General features: G+C 39.0%; 1 protein-coding gene across 2 annotated transcripts; it reads left to right on the forward strand.

Annotated features, from left to right (window-relative positions):
• si:dkey-27h10.2 (uncharacterized) lies at positions 1 to 24,060 on the forward strand. Of its 2 annotated transcripts, none has more exons than XR_010093993.1 (10): positions 1 to 102; positions 1,203 to 1,403; positions 1,553 to 1,696; positions 2,285 to 2,326; positions 3,245 to 3,324; positions 3,613 to 3,700; positions 3,815 to 3,925; positions 8,759 to 9,005; positions 11,968 to 12,052; positions 22,192 to 24,060. XR_010093993.1 is itself a non-coding variant. In XM_063475215.1 (10 exons), the coding sequence occupies exons 1-9, from the start codon at positions 75 to 77 to the stop codon at positions 12,006 to 12,008; spliced, it is 978 nt and encodes a 325-aa protein (XP_063331285.1). In that variant the 5' UTR covers positions 1 to 74; the 3' UTR covers positions 12,009 to 12,052; positions 22,192 to 24,060. The 2 variants fall into 2 exon arrangements, 1 of the variants encoding a protein (XP_063331285.1); XM_063475215.1 differs by having other exon boundaries at positions 8,759 to 9,001.

The raw sequence follows: 24,060 nt of genomic DNA on the forward strand, positions 1-24,060 counted from the left end.
CATATAAATACAGACATTTTATATTTATCTCTGTTTGGCTTTTCCAGCTGCTGCTGCCATCCAACAGACTTACAATGCCATCAAGTTTCTTCTTTATGCTGGGTAAGACTGTTTATATTATATTATACACATATATATATATATATATATATATATATATATATATATATATATATATGTATATATATATATATATATATATATAAATATATGTGTGTGTGTGTGTGTGTGTGTGTGTGTGTATGTGTGTACGGGTTCGTACTATCCTGGTGGGGACCAGAATCTGACTTTTACTATCCTGGTGGGGACTTTCTGCACCGTGGGGACCAAAATCCAGGTCCCCTTGGGGTTGAAAGCAATTTTCACACTCAAAATGCGGTTTTACTGTCAGGGTTACAATTAGGTTATGGTTAGGTTTAGGGTAAGGGTTAGGGTTAGGCATTCATTTTTAATGGTTAGGGTTAGGGTAAGGGGCTAGGGAAAGCATTATGTCAATGGGATGTCCCCACGAGGATAGCAAACCAGACATGTGTGTGTGTGTGTGTGTGTGTGTGTGAATGAGAATGGGGTGTGTCCCTCAATAGAAATTCTTCCATCTGGGTTCAGATCGTAATTTTTATAATGTGAATTTAATAAAATCACATAATCTGTCAGAACATTGTTTTTGCAGATTAAATGTGAGAGTGTCGTACATTGCAGTTAAACCACTGTGTGCATAAAAAAGTTCTCAGGCACGCTGCCTTAACACACAGGAAGATTCAGTTCAATAAGGCTGCGCGTGTTTTATATAACGGGAACTAGGACTTATATCCTGCTGTAGTGCTTTTGTGCACGATTTCACATATGGCTGTAGAAATGAAAGTTTTTGTAACATCTGGGGAGAAATTTCCCGAGTTGTTAAAGCATTGTATTAAAGTTATTTTTCTTGCTATATATATGTCGTATTTTTTAAAGATTATGAGCTGAAAGTGAACGTTTTATAGGTGTGTATTGTACTACCTGTGAGTTTCATACTGTGTTAAATGATAAGGCACTCTGAAACAGTGGGTCTAATGCGTGTTGGGTAAAAGGAACTGGGGAAAGACAAAAGGAAATGCATAGAAAGGCCAAGAAAGGTATGCTGAAACTGAATTTAATGATAAGGTGATCAGGTTGATATATTGTTTTGACCTATTAGAACATTATATTTATTTTTTGTGTAGGTTTGGTTGTGGGGACCGCCATAGCAAACAAAACAACACCTGAGAACGGCCCAAACACCTCCATCACCACCGCCAACACCTTCATCACCAACACCAGCACAATGAGCACGACCATCAATTATGATCGAACTACCATCAAGACAAGCAACTCAAGTACTGAATTGAACGTCAGCACTGAATCTTCAACAGATAAGCCTTCTGGTGAGAGCTATTATCTGAACTCCTTTTACAATAAAGCCTATACTGTAAAGCAGTTCTTTCAGAGATTTTAATCCTTACAAATGGTCCAAACTTCACAGTTTCTTCTTTTTCTTAACATAAAAAAAAATGTTTTGATTGTTTTGTTGTAGGAAACAGCGCAATAAGTGTTTCTACTACAGGTAAAGCAAACCCCAGCACTCAGACTGTCACTGAAAGCACCACAAAGCCTCAAACCACACCTGCACCGGGTGGTTCTGTGACATCTCAAACCACAAAAGGCACATCCCCGAAGAGTAAGCTGGGACTGATTTCTTACATTACCAAAATCAGCATGATTATTCAAAGCTCTCTGCATGCCAATAACTGTGTTGATTGTAATAAACCCTTCATCTGCAGATCAAACAGATGAAACAGTTGTTGCAACAATCCAATTGAAAAGGTTCGCACGATTTTGCAGTTCTCCTCATTTCGACAGGATTAGCTCACAGCCTCGTCATGCAACCGTTTTTAGTGGAAAACCTCAGATAAACCCTGGCGCGCTTGCATCGAGGCACATTTTGCAGCTAAACATCCAGATATTTTCTGCAGGAATAAAACAAGAGTGGTGGAGGCAAACATAAGGTCCAGAGGTCAGAATTGGCCTAGCAAAGACTCGAATTTGGTCCACTGGACATCTTTGTGGCCCTTGATCTTAAATGAGTTTCCCTGAGCTAGTGGAAAGAGTTGCTTGAAATTGCTTGAAGTAAAAAAGTGCAAATGAATATGAATATCCTTAATGTCAGCTGTGGGTGTTTTTCGATTGGATTATGGATAGACTAACGTTTTATGACAAGTCACTGGCAGGTTTCTTATTTCATACAAGCGTTTTGTATATCTCACAGGTTCCACGTCCAGTCCAAAGACAGCCGGCTCTGACAAAACTGGTGAGTTAAACATATGTCAGCATGTCTGTGCCTCACAGAGGCTAGAACTTTTCTGTCAAATCTAGTGTGTAAATCTACAGTCACATGCCACTTCATTAAGTCCACCTATTCTTCTGCTCATCGATGCAAATATCTGTTCAGCCAATCACATGACAGCAACTCAATGCATTTAGGCATGTGCATGAACAAGAGAGCGTCAGAATGGGAAGAAGGTTTTATTTAAGTGACTTTAAATGTCACGTGATTGTTGGGGCAGGACTGAGTATTTGGGACAACTGCTGATCTGGTGGGATTTTCCCCACACGACCGTCTCTAGGGTTTACATAGAATGATCTGAAAAACAGAAAATATCTAGTGAGCGGCAGTACTCTGGAAGAAATGTCTTGTTGATGCCAGACGCCAGAGGATAATAGATAGACTGCAGGGAAAACCAACTCAAACTATCAGTTTGTACTCGACACAAGGTGTGCAGAAGAGCGTCTCTGAATGCAAGACACATTAAACCTTGAAGCAGAAGGGCAACGACAGCAGGAGGCCCCATCAGGTGCCACTCCTGTTGTATAAGAACAGGAAAGTGAAGTTACAGTTTGCACAACTCAACAAAACTGGAAAACTGAATTTGAAAAATGCTACCTGATCTGTGGCGTTCTGATGGTAGGGTCAGCAATATGCTGTAAAAGCATGGATCCATCCTGCTTTGTATAAATGTCAGAATGGACCAGAAACGTCTGAGGAATGTTCTCAGCACCTTGTTGAATCTACGCCTCGGAGAATCAAGGCATCATTGATTGCATAGTGTAACTAATGAAGTGGCCTGTGAGTGTAGGTCTTTACTTGGAGGTCTGTGGGTTACAGTGCATAGCCACAGAGTTGGCAGATGTGCTTCACTCTAAACATGAATTGTATTTCCTCCTTCAGGTATCATCATTCTAGTCATTCTCATCCTCGTGGTTGTGGGATTTTTAATTGCCTGTTACGTGACACAGAAAAGAAGAAGAGTAAGTAAAGAAGCTCTACATTCAATACCCAACAAAGAATGGTTTGACTGGGTTTCATACTGTTTGCTAAACATGTAGCTACAGACAGCGATTTATTCATAAAGACTGGGAGTGTGTGGGGAACTGATATCCTTGTTTGGTCCAAAGATTTTTTCAAAATGTGTGGTATCATGGTCATATAACTGCAGCTTTTGTTGCTCAGTTTAAGCCAGGGATCTGTGTTGCATGTAAAGAAAAACATTTAAATAAAGGCACTAATGCGTTCCCCTGTGTTCTGGCGCTCCTCAGCGCTACTCGGTTGATTTTAACTCCAGACAAGATGAAGTCAACATCCCTCTCAGCACCGTGGAGCCTGTTGATACCGCACCTCAAAATGGTCAGTTATTGACTGGAGACAGTGTATCGCCTTAAATATAACATTGTTCTGTTTTTTGAACCAGGTTCCTCCGTCTGAATAAATAAATATGTTTCCTGTCTGAATATTTTTCAGGTCTGAAAACTTTTGAAAGTACAGAAACTACTGCGAAAGAGCCAGAAGAACCGGAGGCAAAGCCAGAAGCCGCAGATGAAGTTAAACCCGAAGCACAGGAGGAGCAGAAAGGTAAGAACAAACCTGTCTGGATCTTTTTCACAATATTTGATTTGTCGCAATAGGAAACCCAGATACTAATAACTTCAACAACGGTTTTCTGATATTGTACCAATAATTCACTTTGAATTTTTCACACCAGCGCCTTTCCTGCTATGATGTGTTAAAAAAAATGCTGTGAAAAAAACCCTTTTTGCTTTCCGCGTGTGTGAAACTCAGATAAACAGCATGCGTTTGGTGGATTAAAAATGGTGTGAGTGTATAACGGTGAAGGATATTTGTTTGCCACTTCCTCTTTCTTAAGATGTGTTAAGAGAACAAAAAGGAAGTCCTGTTCGTGACACCGTTCCTCACACGTTACCGTAGCAACACCCACAGATGCTGTAAATATTGAAATAGTGAAATCTTTATGTGTACATGACTCAGACGTTGACTTAACGGTTAACACGAAACTTAAAATATGAAATGAAGTCAGTTTGTTTAGAAGGAAAATCTGATGCAATACACACCAGTCTGACTCATTCAGTTCTCCAGTATTTTGAAATGTGTGTGTGCACAGCTAACAAACTTTTCTAGTTTAAAAAAAAAACTCCCACAACAGATGCCCTGTAGTACTTTAGCCCACCACTTGATGGAAATGGGAGCTAAGTTAAGAAACAAGGAGTATGGTTAGTTTCCCATTACAGCAGCTGATACCCAAGCAGATGCAAGATCTAATAAATAAATCCTGAGGTTGTGGAAAGCTGTATTCCTAAGCCTTTGTGCAGCGAATCATGGAGATAAGCTTTTGCTCTTCTGTGACTTTTATATACAACATTGTTCCCTTTTTGTCATGCACTTGCTCATTAACATGTTGTTGCTTTAATATTTTCGTTTCCTTGTAAATGAATAAAGATTGTCCCATCCTAGTATTCTCCTTGTGTGACATTGTGGCGTGTCTCTCTGCCTTCACCAACAATGTCTTGTGATGGATGGAGCTCCCAGTTGCTGTGAAAAGGGTCTGCTTTTTGTTTGTTTCCCCCTCTCGTGTGACAGTAAAAATGAAATTTTGCCATCTGCGTTTGATACTAATGTTGTCTAATCTCTGTGACAAGAATCTGTAGCACCTACTAGAAATGTACACTCACTTGCAGACATTTGGGGAACTGCTATTGTTGGTTTTGTGGGCAAAAGAGGTGTCTGTGTCAAGGCAGCAAGTTAGTTTCATTGTTTGTTTACTTTTTTTATATCTACTATTTTAGGGCTTGAAAAAATCATTTTAAATTTGAAGAAGGAAAAGTTGATAGGGAGGGATAACTGAAGCCTGCTAACCACATGTCATTTCCATATAGGTAGTTTATGACATAGTACTGTGTAAAAAATCTTGTGCCCCTCATTGCTTCTTTTGTATTTTACTGGAAACAGGTGCGGCAATTTAATGAAAAATCCACAATCATAAATGGAAATATAGCATATGAGGCAAAAAAAAAAGACCTCTTCAATGCAAATTTTAAACAAATGAGGTGTAGCTCAAGAACAGCCTATTTTCATGTCAGATAGAGTGGTGTATAATCTTGTGCAGAGCGGTGCACAGACACAGATCTAACACAGACCCTGAGTAGCAGAAAATAATGACTGCGCCTCACAATGACGGGCATCTTAAAGCCACACGTAGAGATAAGCACATTGTTGTGACTTTTGCAAACTGCGTGTCGTGCAAAAGGGGAATGGGCTGACGTTTTTAGGAGACTTTTCACTTGTCTTGTCTTGCTGACCACTGAGAGAGCTTTGCACTCCCAGCAACATTGCATACTGATTCAAACGGTGTATTTGTTACAGTTTATTTTGGTTGGGTTTAATATTTTTCTTCAGGATCAAAATTGCTGGACAGCTATTTTATATAGAAAGATTTAACTAGTGACACAAAAGCTGACTCTTATCACCCATTATGATCTGTTATCAGGACCGAGTACTCCTCTGGCCTGTGAGTTGGCAGCATTATTTGTCATTTGTATTTGGACCGATCACAAATACTTCTCTTTTTTCTCTGTACAGCGGGCATTTTTAAACAGAAAACTGTGTTTTAACCGTGGATACATCTCAAATATGCAGATCAAAAAACGCTCACACAGAAAGCCAGAAATAAGCAATAGTTACTCATGTGTTGTCGGTGTGTTTAAGCATCGAATCAAAGCAGGCAGGATTTACTCACAATTGACAGCAAAAGCAAGGAAATCGAACACATGTGCTTCTATTTTTCAGTATGTAGGATCAGACTATATGTGTTAACTTGACGAGAAGCACATTTTTTTCCTTTTTTTATGTAAATATATAAATAGTGATTGTACTGTACTGTGATTAAGTCAATACTGTGCTTGAATGGAAGCTGCTGTTAACCTGCTGCTTTTGCTGCACTCAAAGAAATATTTATGCCCAAAATCCTACGTAAATGTCCCGTGTAACTTTGTAACATAACTACAATGCCAAATGGAATCTGGTCAAATGAAACCTAGTTGACTGGTATACATGTCAACTAGGTTTCACATTTCACTGTGTTATTACATCTTCCAACAAACCGATGCATTCTCATAAACTTATAATAAATCTATTAAAGATACATAGCAGTGGGTTTGTGGTTTGTGGAAGCTGCCCCACCATATTTGAATTCAGCGGCCAGGAATGACTCCTCGCTTCTGACTAATGGCATTTTACATTTGTGGCTAAAAACCGGCCACATATGTAGTAAGTTGTGCCTCCAACTTTAAACTCAAGATATGAAGTATAATAACTATGGTTTATCATTAAAGGCGGGGTCTTTTGATCCTTTTCCTCCTCAACTAAAATCTCATCTACTGAACTGAAGTCAGGGCTCTAACACAAATGCTAATTAATTACAGATATTATTGCAAGTACTTATTCTCAGTAGATTAGACATGTAATCCTACTGTCTCCAGACAGCTGACAAGTTTGCTATATAAAAACACCAGCTGGCTATAGGCTAACATTATGTCAGTTAATATTAGGCTTGAGTGTCCTAAAAATCTCACCTTTCCTCTGATAAACAGTTTGATTACATACTCACGTCATATGAAATTTTATTTAATTAGTGGTGGAGTCCAGCAATTTTAGATCCACTTCAAAGAAGGTTTCACTAATGCTGGCAAACAGCAGCTAACACAAGCTAACAACAGCTAACAGAGGCTAACAGTAGCTAAAACAGTAGCACTTACCAACAGCTCAGAATATCCCCAGCAACAATTCAACTCAGTATGGCTGTCATGGTCAAAAGTGAGCTTCTCTGATTCACATTGCACTCATTTCACATAGTTTTAGAGTCCTTTTCCAGAGTGAATAAAGTTTCTCAATCAACATTGACAGCTGAGGTAAACAGTAGACTGACAGCCTTCCACAAGTAGGAAAAAACTGAGTTTGAAAATTTTTTTTATTTTTTTTTTATCGGAGAACTCTAGTAATGAGTGGTTCTGATTAAGAAACAGGATACTGTACATGTGCAGCTTTTTCAATTACAAGGTACTCCTCACTTTATACTATATTTTACTCTTAAGGCAAAGGCTTATGGTGAGCTGTATGTGGGGCTGAACAGAAATGAGAAAAAGGCTTGTTAAGATCGGCTAGGCAGAGCTCAAACTGGAAAGGATGTGCAGCAGATTAGGGTGGTTAAGGATAGACATTGAACTCTTATGAAAAGTGAAGAAAATATGTTGAGAAAGAGTACTTTGAGGAGCTGATAATTAAGGAAAATGAGAGAAAAAGGACGACGGATGGAGGACAGTGAATCAGGAAGTGCAGGAGACTTGCAGAGGAGTGGAAAAGGCAGCTGGTCCAGATGGAGGGTATGAAGATAGGAGGAGGGCAGTGAAATTTTCAACCAGGACGTTTAACACAGTTCTGGAGGGAGAGAGCATGCCTGAGGAATAGAGAATGGATATTCAGAGCTGCGTCACTACAGAAGATAAAACAGAAGAATCATACCATGAAGCTAGATGTTGAAGCTAGGGTTAAGAAGAGAGGTGATGATCAGTGAGCAGCAGTATGGTCTCTTGTGAAGAACGAGCTCTACAGATGTGATGTTTGCTTTGAGAGTGGTGATGAAGAAGTGCTGAGAATGTTAGACCTGTTGTTTGCAAATAGATGTGTTGCCCCCTGGTGGCAATTGAAAAAAAGCAAAGAGTTGCTCATTGGCTTCATGTTTACAACCCAAAGGAAATAGTAGTTAGAGGCTGATTCATGCCAGGAATCCACCTGTGAAGAATAGTTTAGGCTCGAATAACGACTGACCAGCCAGCTTAGTCATTCCACAATTACGTCTTGAAGAACAGCCATCTTCCTCTTTCCTTAATCTCTCCTTTCCCTCTCCCTAAGACTGGGTCAGATAATAATGGGGCCGCCCTACTTTCCCACAGCCTCCAACAGCTGCATGGCTGTGGCTCATTAGGAAATGATCACTAATCAGCTGCCTCATTACCAACATGGTGGCCCCCTCGAATGCTTTTGCCCAAGAAATATCCTGCCTGAGGACAAACTACTTCAGGCTGTATAAGTGGAAATGCTGTGATTATGGGGCACCTAAATAATTCAAACAGCGGTTCTGTAATGTCATCTAGATTTAAAGGAAAAATGAAGAAATGTTTCAAGAATTTCACACAATTAACTTATTGCAAAAGTTTAACATACTGTCGAAAAGGTATGACACAAATACTGGGGCATTCCAGTATTTTCAAACTCAGTCCGTGTGTTTATTCTACTTATCCACATTGTTTCAATTTCCATTTATTTTAATCACTGTTTTTTATCTTGAGAACCACAAAAAACAGCTGTGCTTTCTGCTTTTATTGTCCTTTACAGCTGAGACTGATAAATCTGTTGCTGATCCCAGCACTGAGTCTGCAACTCCAGTTCCTGCTCCAGCTCCAGACAGCTCTGAGGACAAGCCCAAAGCGGATTTAGCTGAGCCTCCTGCACCTGTGGAGTCCACTGTGGAAGTCAAAACTGATGACGAGGCCACTGTCTCCAACAAGACTTCAGTGGAGTCCCTGAAGGAGACAAATGAGAACAACAGCAACAACGCTGGCTTCATTCAGACGAGAAGTTGGTATTTAGATCATTTGTTCCCTCTAAACATTCATGACAGGTCCTTCACCTTCGGAAATCCTAAAATACAGTTTACAGAAACGCCCGTATAGTACACTGAGTATAATGCAGGCCTTCAAACACTCAGGACTCATGGGTTTGTCGCAACAAATCCCAAACTCGCTTGCGAACTCACTGTTCTGCTATATGGGGTAAACGTTCAGCTCTTCCGCGTTCATATGCGAGTTACAACAAAATGCAACATTTCAACATACTGCCATCTAACAGAGCAACAACAAAAGCAGAACTTTCGTGCATGATGTGAATTCCTTCCTCTATTTACCCTGAAAATCTAGATTACTGTGTAACATTGGAAGGTAGATTAAGACTTTTTCTTTCAGCCTGACATATGTACACAGTTGTTAGTCAGTGTAATTGTGTAAAGGACCTTCCCTTAAATGAGTGTGAAAGAATGCCCCTTCTAGTGGTTGGATGGTGTAAGTAATAGGGAATAACAGCATGTGTAGGTGTGATCTTTGCGATCAGCTGAACTCGAATCAAACTGATCTTCTAAAAATTGTCTTTTTGTGATAAATTTATTTAAGCAAAATCACTTAAAGAGTCCTGTGACAGACTAGAGGTGTGTCCAGGGTGTACCCTACTTCTTACTCTGTGGCATCTGGGATAGGCTCCCCCACTGTCAAAGTAAACCAGGAAACACAGGACAAGCACGGCGACCGAGAACTAACCAGGAGACACGGCTGAGAGGGAAGACAGATGACTAAACATAGAAAGAACAAACCCTACACTAGAGATGTGACACACTAAACATGGAAGGCAAAGGGACAAAACCTAAGAAACAGGAATCCCAAAGACACAGACATGACACTGACTGAGGAGACAGGGGACGTGGAACATGGAGCATAGGAGGCGCACAGAAGCAGAAACCAAGAGACTAGAAATCATAAATAATGAAATCAATGACTATAAATAACACAAAACACTCTGTCAACGACCATGACACCATTCAAATTTGGCTTAAGTCCATCAAGGTCTTCAATGTCAACTCAATTATTAATTTATTGGTTGAAAAATGACAAAAAGTTGTCTGTATATTCAACTTAAATTACTGGAAAAAGATTAAAAATATCAAGAATGATTGATAAAGAGATAATAATGCTGTATAGAGCTATTTAAAACTATGTTTTTACTGCCATTGTTTGTATTGGCACCATATGGGCATACAGGCAATGATATGGATATGTGGATTTTTAATATCACGTTACTTCGGACCTCTAACCTGTTCTTCAAGGTCAAATAAGGTCAAACTTTCACAAAATGTCTTTAAACATTTATGAAATGACGCTGGCATACCCAGAAGAAAAAATGTTTAGATTTTATTTAGATAATATCTCTTAAATTTGTGTTTTAAAGTGACATGTTGCTGGTTTTTTTTCCCAAAATTGTTTTTTTAATATCTTCTGGACATCAGGTCTTGTTTGATCACATAATGGCTTAGTGGGGCAGAGAAATATTTTGTACATAACTGTGGAAGTGGACTCTAACCTCCAACCCATCACTGTCAGGTGATGGGTTGGAGGTTTAAGTATTTGTCAGTTTAAATACTGCAGCATTGTCCTGTTTTCATGTTTCATTAAAAAAAAAAATCAACCCAGTTTCAGTATGGTATTAATGCTACTTTCAGTTCAGTGATGAGCACCACTCCCTTGTTTGTGAGCTCTGACTTTATTTTTTCTAAAACCCGGTTGCCTGTTTTCTGTTCGATGTAATAAGAGGACATCCTTTGTGGTGATTTTGGGTAGTCATGTCCTGTTTTCAAAATATTTGCAACCCAATTTCAGTATGATTGAAACTGAATTGATAAAGACAGAAGACCTACAGTTTAATGCACTTTTAGCATAGATATTAACAAATTCATAAATCCACAGGATAAAAGAAGAAATCAAACTCTAAGCTGGTATGTATTTCCCCAAAAAACTTCAGAGCCCTACATTAAACAGTTCTTATTATTACAGACAGTAGGTTCCAGCTTAGACTCCTCAAAAGCTAATATGTCGACTGAACCCTCACCTTCCTGCTCTGATGTCTGGCCCTCCTCCACCTTCTTCTCTGACAGACTGACTCCCCGTCCACAGTTCTGAGTAAAATCCTTTCTGCCTCATCCTCCCCTCTGCTTCCTCATGGTTAAAAATGTGAGCTAGTAAGTCCTGCTATCCACTACAAAGGACACTGAATACAAGTTTTACTTTGGATGGGGTAAAATTACTGTGCATTTCTGAACTCTTACTAAAGTTAAGATCCTAGATCCTCAGAAATTTGAGTCTAAGCAATAGAAGTATCACTTAACCTTCCTTGTTGCCATAAAATATGGAAGCCCATGATGTCATATAGGTTGCACAAAAGGTGCTTGGTGTAGCAGTCTCAGACTCATATCTCCCGACAGAGGACAAAAACTAATAGCAGGGTCTTACGAGGACATGGGGATTCTAAATATCACATTTGACCTCACTTTTAAGCTGATCCCCAAATTTGTTACACCTTAAAAGAGAGTGTTGCCAGCCAGTCAGACATATACTGTATTATAATGTTACATATTAAGCTCACATTATTCATGTCCACTTATTTACTTAATCAATATCTACTCCTCTTCTACATAATGTTTGTGTAATCAAAGTAAAGATCTGTTACATCGCTCTTATCTGATTTTTGCTGCACTGCAAACTTCTTAAAGCACCTTTAAACAGAAAGGCGAAAACAAAATGAATATGTACTAAATACAGCGTTATTCTCTTAAAAGTAAATGCTCCCCAGAGAGTGAGTTGCCTCTGCAGAGGTGTGCGCTTCTTGTTTTATCCTTGATTTGACTCCTCTAGTTTTGACTGTCAAGCAAGTGGTTTTTGACATGATACTGTGCATCCACAACGCACCTACAGCTGCACCCTGTTTCTGTTTCTTTTGAATAGATTTGATCTTCTGGGAAGTTCCTCTCGACTGTCCGATGTGAGATATTGTGGCAGCCTGGTAACCGTGCCGTTCCTCAGAAACTTGGTAAGACTACATAACACTACAAGACAAATGCTGTGCTGCAGCTGCTCCACCGCTCAGCCAGCTTAGGTGTTAATAAAAGGACAACTCCCGCCACCAGCTGAAAGTCAACCACATACGACCAGCGGGCGTGCAGTGTTACAGCTTCCTGTCCTGAAGTAACTTATTAAAAATAGAAATACCATAACCATAAAATCTAAATTTGTCTAATGTTCAAGTCCTGAAATTGTAAATCATCTTGACAGCCTGACATCCAGCGGCTTATAAATACTCATGATGGAAAACTGCAACCAAAACCGAGCATAAGTGAAACATGAAGTAGTATTACATACACGAGTTAGTTAAGTTAATTGTTGAATCAAAGTCAGTTTTGCAAGCTGCTGACTGGATCTCCATCATTTCCACAATTAGGCAATAACAGAGAGACACACCCAAGCCAAACACTTCTATCAAAATGTGTTTCTGCAAACTTTGAGTCATGCTTGACATCACTCCTTTATTCATCTGACGTCTCCCGCTCTGTCTTTCGCTGATGGATGAGATCCTTCTCTCACACAAGTAGTAACACGGATCCTCTCGGTCTAATCATCACATGCTTTGGATGTAAGGCCCACATCTGCACCTGCAGTCCATCCTCTCTTCCTATCAGCTCAAAAACGCTCTGGGCTGCAGCCAGAGGCCTGAGGAATTCACACTGCTCTTAACAGCTGATGATAAGCTCACATCTGAGAGGCTAACTGCTCGGGAGCTCGGCGTTTTCAGTCACGGATCATTTCCACTCTCACAGAAACAGCAGCTTCAGAAATGCCGGGAATGTCCATTTCTGCAAAGGCAATCGCTTCTAGTTCTGTCTCTGATACTTGTTCATGTTTAGTGGGTCTTTAAGATAAGAAAAGATAAGAAAAATGCAGGCAATCAGCATGACTGTGAAATCAGCTATGCATTTACAATATTACAGTTAACTCTTTGATCATCGGCATCCAAACCTCTGTTTCAAAACATGCTTATTGTGCTCTTCATAGGAAAAGTGCAGGTTTTCCCATTATCAATGATGAATGGGACTGAGACTGCTTTCATTTTGCTAACAGCAGCTGTGATTTTTCTACAGTGTCACGTCAAAGTACATTCTGTGACAAATCTTTTCTTCAGTAGTTGGCAGGCAGCTTTGTTTGTGGATCTAGACTCTGTGGTGGCAATTAGTTTTTCTTTTCCTGTAACTGAAGTTCATTTTTTATATGCCTGGCTATTTTGGACCAATGAAATGCTGCTCTAATTATATTGCCGAAGGCAGGAGTGGGCAATTAATTTTCCTAAGGAGTCACATGAGAAACTGGGACTGTTGCGGAAAGCTGCGTAATAACAATAATAATGTCAATAACAATATTAATAGAAAAATGACATAAAGAATATAACTAGACACATACTAATACTTAATTCAGTTCAGTACTGAATTCAGTTCAGCAGTGCAGCCCTCCACAACAGTCCCAGTTTCATATGTGTGAAAATTTACATGCAAGCTCTCTAACTCTGCATAATACACCAAGCATATAAATGTAATCAGTTTGATGCTGTGTGTGTTCATTAGTCTGAGAAGCTTAGCTGGATGTGGTCTAGTGTTCTGAAATCAGCATTATTTTAGGCTTCAGAGTGAGTAATGAGCATGTTTAACAAAGCACTTACTAAAGCGCTTACGGAGTCTAAAACTCACAGAACCACTTTAGCGTGCGCCATCCATAGCACCTTACTTTATTTAAAGTGCAATGGAACAATGTAACTGTCTCTAGAAATATGTAAATTCTGCATAACAGGAAAGCCAAATATGACTGTTTTATAGACAAAGTTTGCTTTTATAAGTTACCCTGAAATGATTCATTTACAATAAGCATGACATACAACATATAAACATTGTTTTCTATCTTAGTCATTTCATGAAGTAATTATTATTCTTTTTAATTCATGGTCCAAATGGATGGCATAGATCAAACAGCCAGCTAGAGCACATGTACATGTGTTTGTGCAGAGGTGCCAAAGAGTTCATGCTTGCGAGGCTTGATCTTTAATTCTCTAAGTTTTGAAGTTTGGAGGATTTTTATGCAGTTATGTGCCAAATAATATCACTTGCTTTGTTTTTAGTATTACTAGCAGTCTATATAGTTAGGCACAAAGGTGGCAGAAATCAAAAGTTTCTCATCCAGAATGCCCTGTTTTATTTTGTTTTTTCATAAATCCAAAAAGTACTCAGCTCTAACCCAGCACGTTTTAAAGGTGTACTTGAAGAGAGATGAAGGGCTTCTAAGAAAGCAACTACATTTTTATACCTAACAAGTTGAGAGTGAGACATGATGCCTCAGATGCCAAAAGACACTCTGTGTGAATCTCTTAGCTGGCCTGGGAATGAGAACAGGCAGTCTGGAGAACCATCAGAAAAAAGAAAAGTGAAGACTGCACTGATCCCCACCTGGTTTGGGAAGTGATGAGCAAGGTGAAGTTTAAAGGTTGGAGGGGAAGATAATGGACATGAGCTGGCAGGTCATAAACTAAACCAGCATAATTAGACCTGAGACTTTGCTGTGTTATTTTCCAGTCAGAGCAAAGCTTTCATGTCTGATGGTTAATGTTGGTGGAAACTGCCGGTACCGCCTGGGAAGAATATTTCACGGTGAGGAAGAGGGAGAAGTGAAAGAAGGATAGACTCAGATTTTACTCTTTGAGACAAGCAAAGCTAGTAGTTAGTGGGAAGCAGCAGAGGCACTTACTGGAAAGGTGGTGGTTTAGAAACAGGTCATAAGAGATGAAGAGAGATGAAGATCTGTGACTGAAGATGGTGGTTTGCCTTTCCTGAGCCTTTGTGTGTGGAACACAAAGTAACACAAACAGTACAGAAGAAAATAAAATATTAATGCAACCTTTTTTCTGTTTTTTTAGAAGCTGTCTCTATTTTCTTACAATTTTCTTGGGAGACATATAAACATAAATTTGTGGTGGGCTGGATGACAATAGCGCAGTGCTGAACACAGGGTCTTTATCTCAGTAATAACAGTGAAGGAAAGCTTCCTGCTCGTGAGGTTTGATGTGGTTCAATCTGGCAGGTCGACCGTTACACCTGGGAAGCTTTGCAGAAGGGAGGGACTGCTGGAAAACACCGACACACCCTTTACGCTGCGAGAAGAAACAGCTGGCGGAGGCTGGATCAGCCTCTTTTTCCCCACACGTTGTGCTGCTAAGCACCAAGTTTTTGCTAAAACTTTTCAACTGCAAAGTCACAAGACAGCAATTACACCTGTGTTATTTGCACTGCGTTTGCAGAATGATCCTGTGCATGCAGCTTTGAGAGAATGGTGGAGTGAACGGTTTTACTGCAATGATTTATTATGAGATGAAAGGAGTTTCAGGAGCATTGAGTTTATGCGATTTAAGAACACATGTTTAAAGTATCTTGTGGTAAAATACATTCATCGTCTAAATGTCTGTAAGGGTTGATCATATCTGCATAACATGATGGATTAAAATAGCAGGAAATTGTGACAATGAGCATTAGTGGATGGATGGATTGATCACAGAGCAGGGGATTTTCTTTTTGTTTAATTATAGTCTTGCTAAATCATAAGTAAATGGTCATCTATATCAAAGTCTCTCACGATCGCCAAAATATTCTTAAATTAATTACTATATCAGATTTACATTACTGTGCAAAAGTCTTGAATCACCCCTCATTTTTTTATATTTTGCTCGGAAAATGGGAAATAGTCACAGTGAGTTATTGGAACGTGCAAAAATGGATGGAAGAGTTTGTACAACTGTAGCAATTTTTATTCTTCAACACAGCCTGAACTCTCTCAGGTGAGCTTTCTTCTAATTTCTTTAAGTTGTCTTCAGGAATTGTTCTCCAGGCTTCTTGAAGGACATTCAAAGCTCTTCTTTGGATGTTGGCGGATTTTTGTTCTGTTCTCTGTCGAGATGATCCCACACTGCTTAAATAATGTTGAGGTGCCGGGTCTGGGGAGGCCAATCCATGACTGATAAATGTTCCATTGTGTGTTTTTCCATCCAGGTATGCTTTTACTGCATTGGCAGTGTTTGGGATCATTGTCTTGCTGAAAAAGCCACTGCCAGTCAGATGCTTTCAACATGGTATTACATGGTGGATTAAAATCTGATGGCAAGTTTCTTTGTTCATATTTCCACAAATTTTGACAAGATCCCCAACACCACTGGTTCAAATACAGCCCCAAACAATGACAGAGCCAGCATCGTGTTTTACAGATGACTGTAGATACTCACTGTTGTACCTCTCTCCTGAGCTCATCCTTACTTACTGAACCAAAAACTTCACATTTGGATTCATCACTCCATCAGATCAGTTGCCACTGATTTTCAGTCTTGTGGGGAGGTTTTTTGGCACAACTCAGCTTTTTCTCCCAGTTCCCCTTCCTTAAGAATTGCTTCTTGACAGCTACCCATCTACTGGGACCATTTGTGATGAGGCTTTAATTAACAGTAAATGGATCAACTGAATGACAGCTGTGTCTCTCAGGTCCTGTGTCAGGTCTTTGCTGGATTTTTTCTTATCTCATAAGTTTGTTCATTTTGGTCCATGATTTACTAGAATCGCCATTTCTCCTGGAGTATTGCTCAGAATTTAATCAAACTTCCAAACAACGATCACCAACTCACAGTTTTATTTTCAGATCGTCTTCATAAAATGATAGTTGGCAAGTTAGCGCATCCAATTTAGAAATAATCTGTAGAATGTGCTTCTAAACTTAGGAATTGAACTCGTGTTTTTAGGGACATTAAAGGAAATGAGACTGTGCTTTAGTTGAATTCTTTAAAATGCTTGGAAGGAACTGACCTGTGGCAGAGGTCAAGGTCAACAAATCATTGACTAACCATTCCAGGCATACAAGTGACTGACTCTTCCTGATGAAATGTAAAGAGGATAAATCTGTCAGTAGTGTTTGGCCTTTGGAGATGACATTTTCTGTAACACCTTTCAAATCTCTTAGAAAAATATGCACTAAACAAAACAGAGTGATGGGACATGGTTTTTGTTTAGTGTGCTTGTTTGGAGTGAGCCTCTTTTGAGGTCATAATTTGATTTGGTAAGAAAGCTCAAACACTCACAGACGAGGTCATCCAGACTTTTTCAACCTGATATCAGGGCAAAACTTTAAAGCATGATGTTGCAACACTTACAGCAGATTAACACCATGTGCTGTGTTTTTATATGTAGAACTTTCTAAATTTACTTCATCATCCATCTTTAACAAAACCGCAGAGTTTACCCTCTTTCTTTGGCTGCTTGACTTTAGAGGTTCTGGGTTTAAATCCTTCACAAAGGTCATAGGTCAAATAGTCCTTATTACAGGGTACACAGTGACTGCAGAAGGATAATGTGGCCTCAGTGTCAGAATGAACTGGCTCACATTCTTTGCCTGTCACTGAGCAAGTCTCTGCAGAACTGTGTTCGCAGCAGCCGTTGTGATGAGTCGTCCAACACACATTTAACAATTCGCCTAGTCACTCTACTCTAAATGGAGCTGTATTTCTCCATCATACACCTAATTTTTACTAAATGGTATTAAACTGGAATCCAAGATGATTTCTATCCTGCTGCAGAAAATAAAAAAGCAAAAATGAGAGTGAGTGCTCTCTTAAGGTCAGGGCAGCTGCAGACACTACAGCCAAGTAGCTGCTCCTGTATTACTTTTCCTTGGAGGAGGCATGCATAGCTGGTGGGAGTGCAGTCCACAGACAAACAGTCACACAGATGCCAATACAGAGCCTTGCATTCGCCCTTTGATAATGATATTAACATCGCACTGACCCAAGAGAACTTGTGCATACTCCCTGAGGTAGAAACTAAAAAATACTGGAAACGTCTCATTTGTACTTTACTTTTGGCCCCGACCTCAATCTTTTTATTTTAAGAGTTGTCAAAGAATGCCTGACCTTGACCTTCACTATTTACACTTGAAGCATTTTACACAGTGTCACATTTTCTAGATTCTTCTTTTGTGCTTTGAAAGTGGAACCACAAAACATTTAAAGGAACTAATTTAGGAGTTTATGTATGTACCATGCTGCATTTCACTCAAAGGACAGGACAGTGGGGAAAGCACTGTGAAAACACTTCGTGGAGAAAGCAGAAATAATAGCTTAGAACTACTGTGAATTGAAGTATCCTTGGGCAAGATGCTGAACCCTGAGCTGCCTCCAATGCATTCATCAGAGTGGAAGTGAGAGTGTGTATAAGGTAAAAGCGCTGTATGAATGTTTGTTATTGGGTGAATGACACGAGTAGTAGTCCGTCACTAAATGCGGTGTCACAGTGGGTCAGTTTTTTGCAGTCTGTATCTGCATTGCCTTTACTCTGCCTGGTTACTAGTTTTTTAGCAATTTGATCAATGGCAGCTGAACGTAGTTCATGAACTTGGCATGATTATTGATTCACAGACTTATCCATGGGAGATTTTGTATATATGTAAAACATATGAGATCGTTAACTTGGATATATATTAAAGAGTTTTGATTCATTTCACACTTCTTTCTGTACTGTATTCAGCTACTGTACATTAGAGCCCAGCCTGCATAGATAAACCCTGTATACTAGTCCCCTGGTATGACCATCCCTGCCCATGTCCTTTTCAGTATTAAGGAATGATGAGGATACTATATCACATTGCTCAGCAGTCACTTCTTCAAGCATAGCTGCTATGAATCTTGCATGATGTAAGCATCTTTAGACACAATCAATAGTGTAACCACTGGGAGGCGGGGGCAGTCACACTCAGACACGATACAGTTCAAATTCAGCTAATCTGAAAGTGCTTGAAGTGGCCATGCTAGCCTCTGTCTAAGGCTATAATTAGGTTAAGACCTATATGGTGACTGTTAGCATGTTCACAGTGCCGATGTTGACATACCGATGCTCCAAAGGTCACGCTTGCGATATTCATTATCTTAGTTTAGCTTGTTGCCATGGTAACATATACTAACTGATGCAGAAAACAAAGGTGAGGGCATGTATTAAGTTTTCCTGGCATTTACAAACTAAAGCGTTCTACAAATGTTAAACATGACTGATCAAAGTTATTATGGCTAATTTAGACTAGCTGGATTTTCAGGGATTCCAAACCCTGCATTAAATTTCTACAGGTGCAAAGAAGTATCAGTAGAAACCAACACTGTCAGCCTGTCTTACTGACTGGAGGAAAAATAGAGTGTTATCTGGACCAAATCTGATATCTGCTGATCTGTGCACCAAGAAAATTTACTCTAAAACAATGAAGGCAAGAGATGCAACCGTTTTCATGTCCAAAGCTTAATGTAGCTGACCTACGATTCTCCCAGAAAACCTACAACATAATGCTTCCTCTCTGGTTGTCCTCTCCGGGCTGGTTTTTAAACATTCCTCTTCGGGCTTAGAGCAGTTGGCAGGGCTGCTGTGATCAGTAGGGCCTGCTGACAGATGGACATTCATCCACCTGCTGGTATCGCCTCCGGCATCAGCTTCACATTCCTCAGGCGGTGTCAAACTGTCAGAAACACACTGTGACTTTATTACATCTCTGTTTCTCATCAGTAACACACGGTTTAAAGTGAACTTGGGTCACATGACAGATCCTAAAAAGTCGAAACTTTGTTTTCCTTTTATGTTGTGAAGTGAGTCAAGCTTTTAGTTCTTCTATATCGAAGCATTCAAATGGAAAAACTAGAGTCTTTTAAAATCTGTGCAGAACTGCAGACTATAATCTGCATATTACATTGACAGACACTAATGTTTAATTTATGTTGTTGTGGTTGTGTGCATTTGTGGAGGTATTTGCCTACAGAGAGCCTAAAAAAGGGGCTTTCAACTGCCACAAACATGCTCAGTCTGTAAAAAAACTTACTGCGTGTCGCTTGTGCATCTGTCAAATGCTGACATTTTGAGTGGGCCAGAGCAGAAAAGGAAGCAAAGCTGAAAAGAAAACAAAACTTCAACACAGATTAAAAAAAATAAAAAAGACAGCATGAAAAGTATGTTATAATTCAATCTTCTTCATGACAGGCCACAAGCAAGAGTAGAGACCGGCTATAGTACAGACTTCTGACACTTGCCCCATCTAAGACAGACACTTTCTTTCAACAGGCTGCCAACACTCAACTACCACTGAACCATAATTTCACTATAATGGATGCACACCACAAACTTGATGTGTAGCGACTACTAGCAGCACTAATTATTGAGCAACTGGCAAATATGCTAGCTAGCCAGGAACCCCGCGCCTTTATAGCACTAGTCAGCAGCAGCTCCTCGTGTACCCAGGTGTTGTTTAAGTCACTAAAGACGTGTTCAAGAGGAAAAAAAAATATTAAGCTAATCTAAGTAAAACTGTTGGTGCCACAGCACCAAAAAAGCAAAACATAACTTCTAGAGCTGAAAAAATTAAGCAAATGCAGTCGTATAGATCCTTAAATGACAACTTGAAACTCAAAAATGAACATGCTTGCAGTCTGGTAAATAAATAAAAATGGTATCTTTGACTAATGTACAACTAGTGTTTTTATAGCTGAACTTAAAGGTCAAGTTTAAGTTTGGTTTAGGTCATAAGAAGCCTTAAAGGTTAAGGTTGACTGTCATTAAGGTTGCACTTGCTTGTTTTTCTGCATGTACATTTGTTCTAAGCATGTTTTGTGCTAGCACCCCATCAAATATCACTGAATTACAGCTGCACCCTGCTAATCAAATTAGCTAAAACTGCTAGCCACTTAGCAAACTGTCCAGCTCTACTCTTTCATCCAAAATATGATCATATCTGGCATAAATTCCAAACTGGAGGCTTCAAACCATTGATTCAAAAACCATGTTTGATGTCTGTCTTTTATAAGCATACATTTAAATAGTTGCGTAGATGCTAAAAATCTACATTACTAAAAGTTTCTGTTGTTTTAAGTTACCTTATGGGAGCAGCTCACCAACTGCAATAGTTCTACAATATGAGATAAATTAGTGTTTCTAATCTTACCGCATCATATTCCTGTGCTGTAGTGATTGAATGTGTGTGTATTCTTCCATGAGTAACGATATTAAGATTACTATGACTATTACTATGACTCGCTGATTATGTTGTCTGGGTGGAGGCACTGCATTAAAAGTAACAGTGTGTTATAAAAGCCACAGATTACACAAAAGACTAACACGAGGCGCTGCAGTTAGTCTGCAAGATGTGAACTGAAACTTTGTCTGAGGCTATGAAAGTGTAGTGTAAGTGTCCATACCCAGATCTCTGTGATTATGAACCTCAAAGCCACAGATTGTAATATTTTTTGTCATTATATGAGGTGATGTTGTGATTATTTACAGCTAAACTATAAATCGCCATCATGTTCCTCTGTGAGCACCATTTCTCTTGGTTCAGGAAAGTTAACCTTAGACTAATCAATCTGTCAGGTCTGAAGCATTTTATCATCCAGGTATTTTTGTGCAAGTCTGTATAAGTAGCCCTAATAAAAACTTCACTACTTAAGGTCATGACACATGGTGCAACCTTTTTAGCTGTTAATTGTGTGGGTGAGGCATCCTGTATCCTGGAGAGTCAATGAGAAGCAATTATACAAATGGGATTTTGAATGGATGGTCATTATCAGAAGAGAAAAGTAAAGTTGATGAATTTGTTTTGTTTGAGTAGTCATGGTTCTTGTTTGAAACCAAACTTTGTAATTGTTCTTTTGAAGCTTCCGTACATAATTTGAAAATTTATGTTTTCAAGTAAAGATTCTGAAAATACCTTTTATAAAAATTAAATGTCATCTCATTATTTGGACAAAGATTTGTAAAAACTCTAAAGATGAGCCCTGCAGTGCTGTTGTCACTTGTACCTCCGGGACTTGGTTTGTTTCTGTTTAAACACTTAATAGTTAACCATAAAACACAGCAATAGATGTAGAGTTAGCATTATGTCAGTCATCCTTTCCCTCAAACAGATGGTTCTCCATAGGGATCAAAGGTCATGTCAAAGGCCACATAAACTTGGCCAAAGCAGAAGTTACAAGTGGAAAAAGCAGGTGATTGCAGAACACGTGACTGTGGGAAAGGATGCACTGTTTTCATTGCTCTGTTTCTTTTTTCTCACTCTCTCTCTTTATGTTTTTTGCAGACCAAAGAAAAAAAAGAGGCCGTCGGGGAAAAGGATATTTCTCTTCAAACTGTATTCACTGATGACTGTGATACAAGCTTGTTTTTTTGTAGTATATACAGTAATGTGGAAAAGTCTTGAGCCAACCGATATTTCTTTGTATTTTGCGAGACAAATTGGAAATATTATTTATTTTTAAACATGTCCAAGTATACGTGGACGTACAATATGTAATCAAATACTAAGTTTGCATAATTCTAGTGAGGTATAAAGTCAATATTTGGTATGACAGCGGAAAGCTTTCTTGTCATTTCTTAAAGTAGTCTTCAGGAATAGTTCTCCAGGCCTCTTGAAGGACATTCAAAGCTCTTCTTTGGATGTTGGCTGCTTTTCATTCTGTTCTCCATCAAGATGATCCCACACTGCTTCAATAATGTTGAGGTCCAGGCTCTGTGGAGTCCGATTCATGACTGATGGTGTTCCACTGTGTGTTTTTCTATTGCATAGTTCAGCGGTCCCCAACCTTTTTTGCGCCACGGACCGGTTTATGTCTGACAATATTTTCATGGACCAGCCTTTAACGTGTCGCGGATAAATACAACAAAATAAAACCAATACCGGTACCAAAAAAAGTAAGATTTATTCATAACACACGGGAAAAGACCCAGGGAAACCGAGTTAACGATAAAATGGATAAAAAATAATGCTAACAACGAATAGCAAAACCATGAATTTCACACCCAAGCCTCAACTCTCGTGGCCCGGTACCAAACGACTGCGGGCCGTGGCCTGGGCGTTGGGGACCGCTGGCATAGTGGATAAAAGTCTGATGGATGTTTCTCTGAAAATGTCAGGTACTACGACTGGAGTGAAAAAACAGCCAATGTCCAAAGAAAAACTTTGAAAGACCTTCAGAAAGCCTGGAGGACTATTGATCCTGCTACCAGAACATCTGGCTTCTTGAAAGCAAAATACTTTTTAAATTGAGGTGTATCTCAAGACTTTTGGACAGTGCTGTAAGCTTTTTCAAACTTAAATGTTAGCTTTTCATTGTTTTAGTAATAACTGAACTTGTCTTTTGAATATGTATTGTGGCTTTTATTCATCACTGTTCAGGTCATAACCCCTACAATAGACTGGCGCTCTGTCCAAGTGTGTACTGCACCTCTTACCCAATGGCTGACAAACACCAATCAAACCATTTTGTTTGGTTTACACTTATTGTTAACCAATCAAAAACAAACAAAAATTCTAATTTAATTTAAAACATTATACATAATCCATTTTAGAGGCACACAAAGCACTTACTACACATGTTTTTGCGATATTGTAAAAAAAAAAAAAGTGTTTTATAAATTTACAAAGTGAGTGTGAAGCAGAGAATATGTATTCAGATTTGCTTACTTAATAAATACACTGGCTGTAAGTGGTAATCATTTCCAAAATGGTTGTTTAAGAATCACCCGTTTCAGGCATTCAGAAATAATGTAAAAGCACTCCTAACTAATGGATATATTAACTAATATTAATCATTTAAGCACAATTTTAAAATAAAACATGCATATTAAGGTTTTCTACATTGTTATTACTGGCCTTTATATAAATAATGTAAATAAATCTATGCATAAGTGTGTGTGTATATACAATGATTGGCTTTATATGGTCACTGCTACTTCACCAAACAAAGTTATTTGAATGCTGGCTCCAAAACTCTTTACTCATTTTGGCATGTATTTGTAAAATATGAATAATATGAAAATAACAGAGGCTTTTCAGATCTGATCAAATTTTGCTTTCCTCAGTTTAAGATGAAGTGCTTTACAGAAGCTCCATTTTGCTGTTTTATGTTCTTCCTATAACAGTGTGAAGCTTCGTGTTGCACTACTTGTT

This window comes from Pelmatolapia mariae, linkage group LG6 (assembly GCF_036321145.2).
Source record: "Pelmatolapia mariae isolate MD_Pm_ZW linkage group LG6, Pm_UMD_F_2, whole genome shotgun sequence".
Taxonomy (NCBI): domain Eukaryota; kingdom Metazoa; phylum Chordata; class Actinopteri; order Cichliformes; family Cichlidae; genus Pelmatolapia; species Pelmatolapia mariae.

What these genes read in the sequence shown, in the direction of transcription:
- si:dkey-27h10.2 (XM_063475215.1), top strand. Translation starts at nt 75, where the DNA reads ATGCCATCAAGTTTCTTCTTTATGCTGG. An exon ending in AAGTTTCTTCTTTATGCTGG is followed by an intron (nt 103 to 1,202) that starts GTAAGACTGTTT and finishes TTTTTTGTGTAG; the next exon opens with GTTTGGTTGTGGGGACCGCC. An exon ending in TTCAACAGATAAGCCTTCTG is followed by an intron (nt 1,404 to 1,552) that starts GTGAGAGCTATT and finishes GTTTTGTTGTAG; the next exon opens with GAAACAGCGCAATAAGTGTT.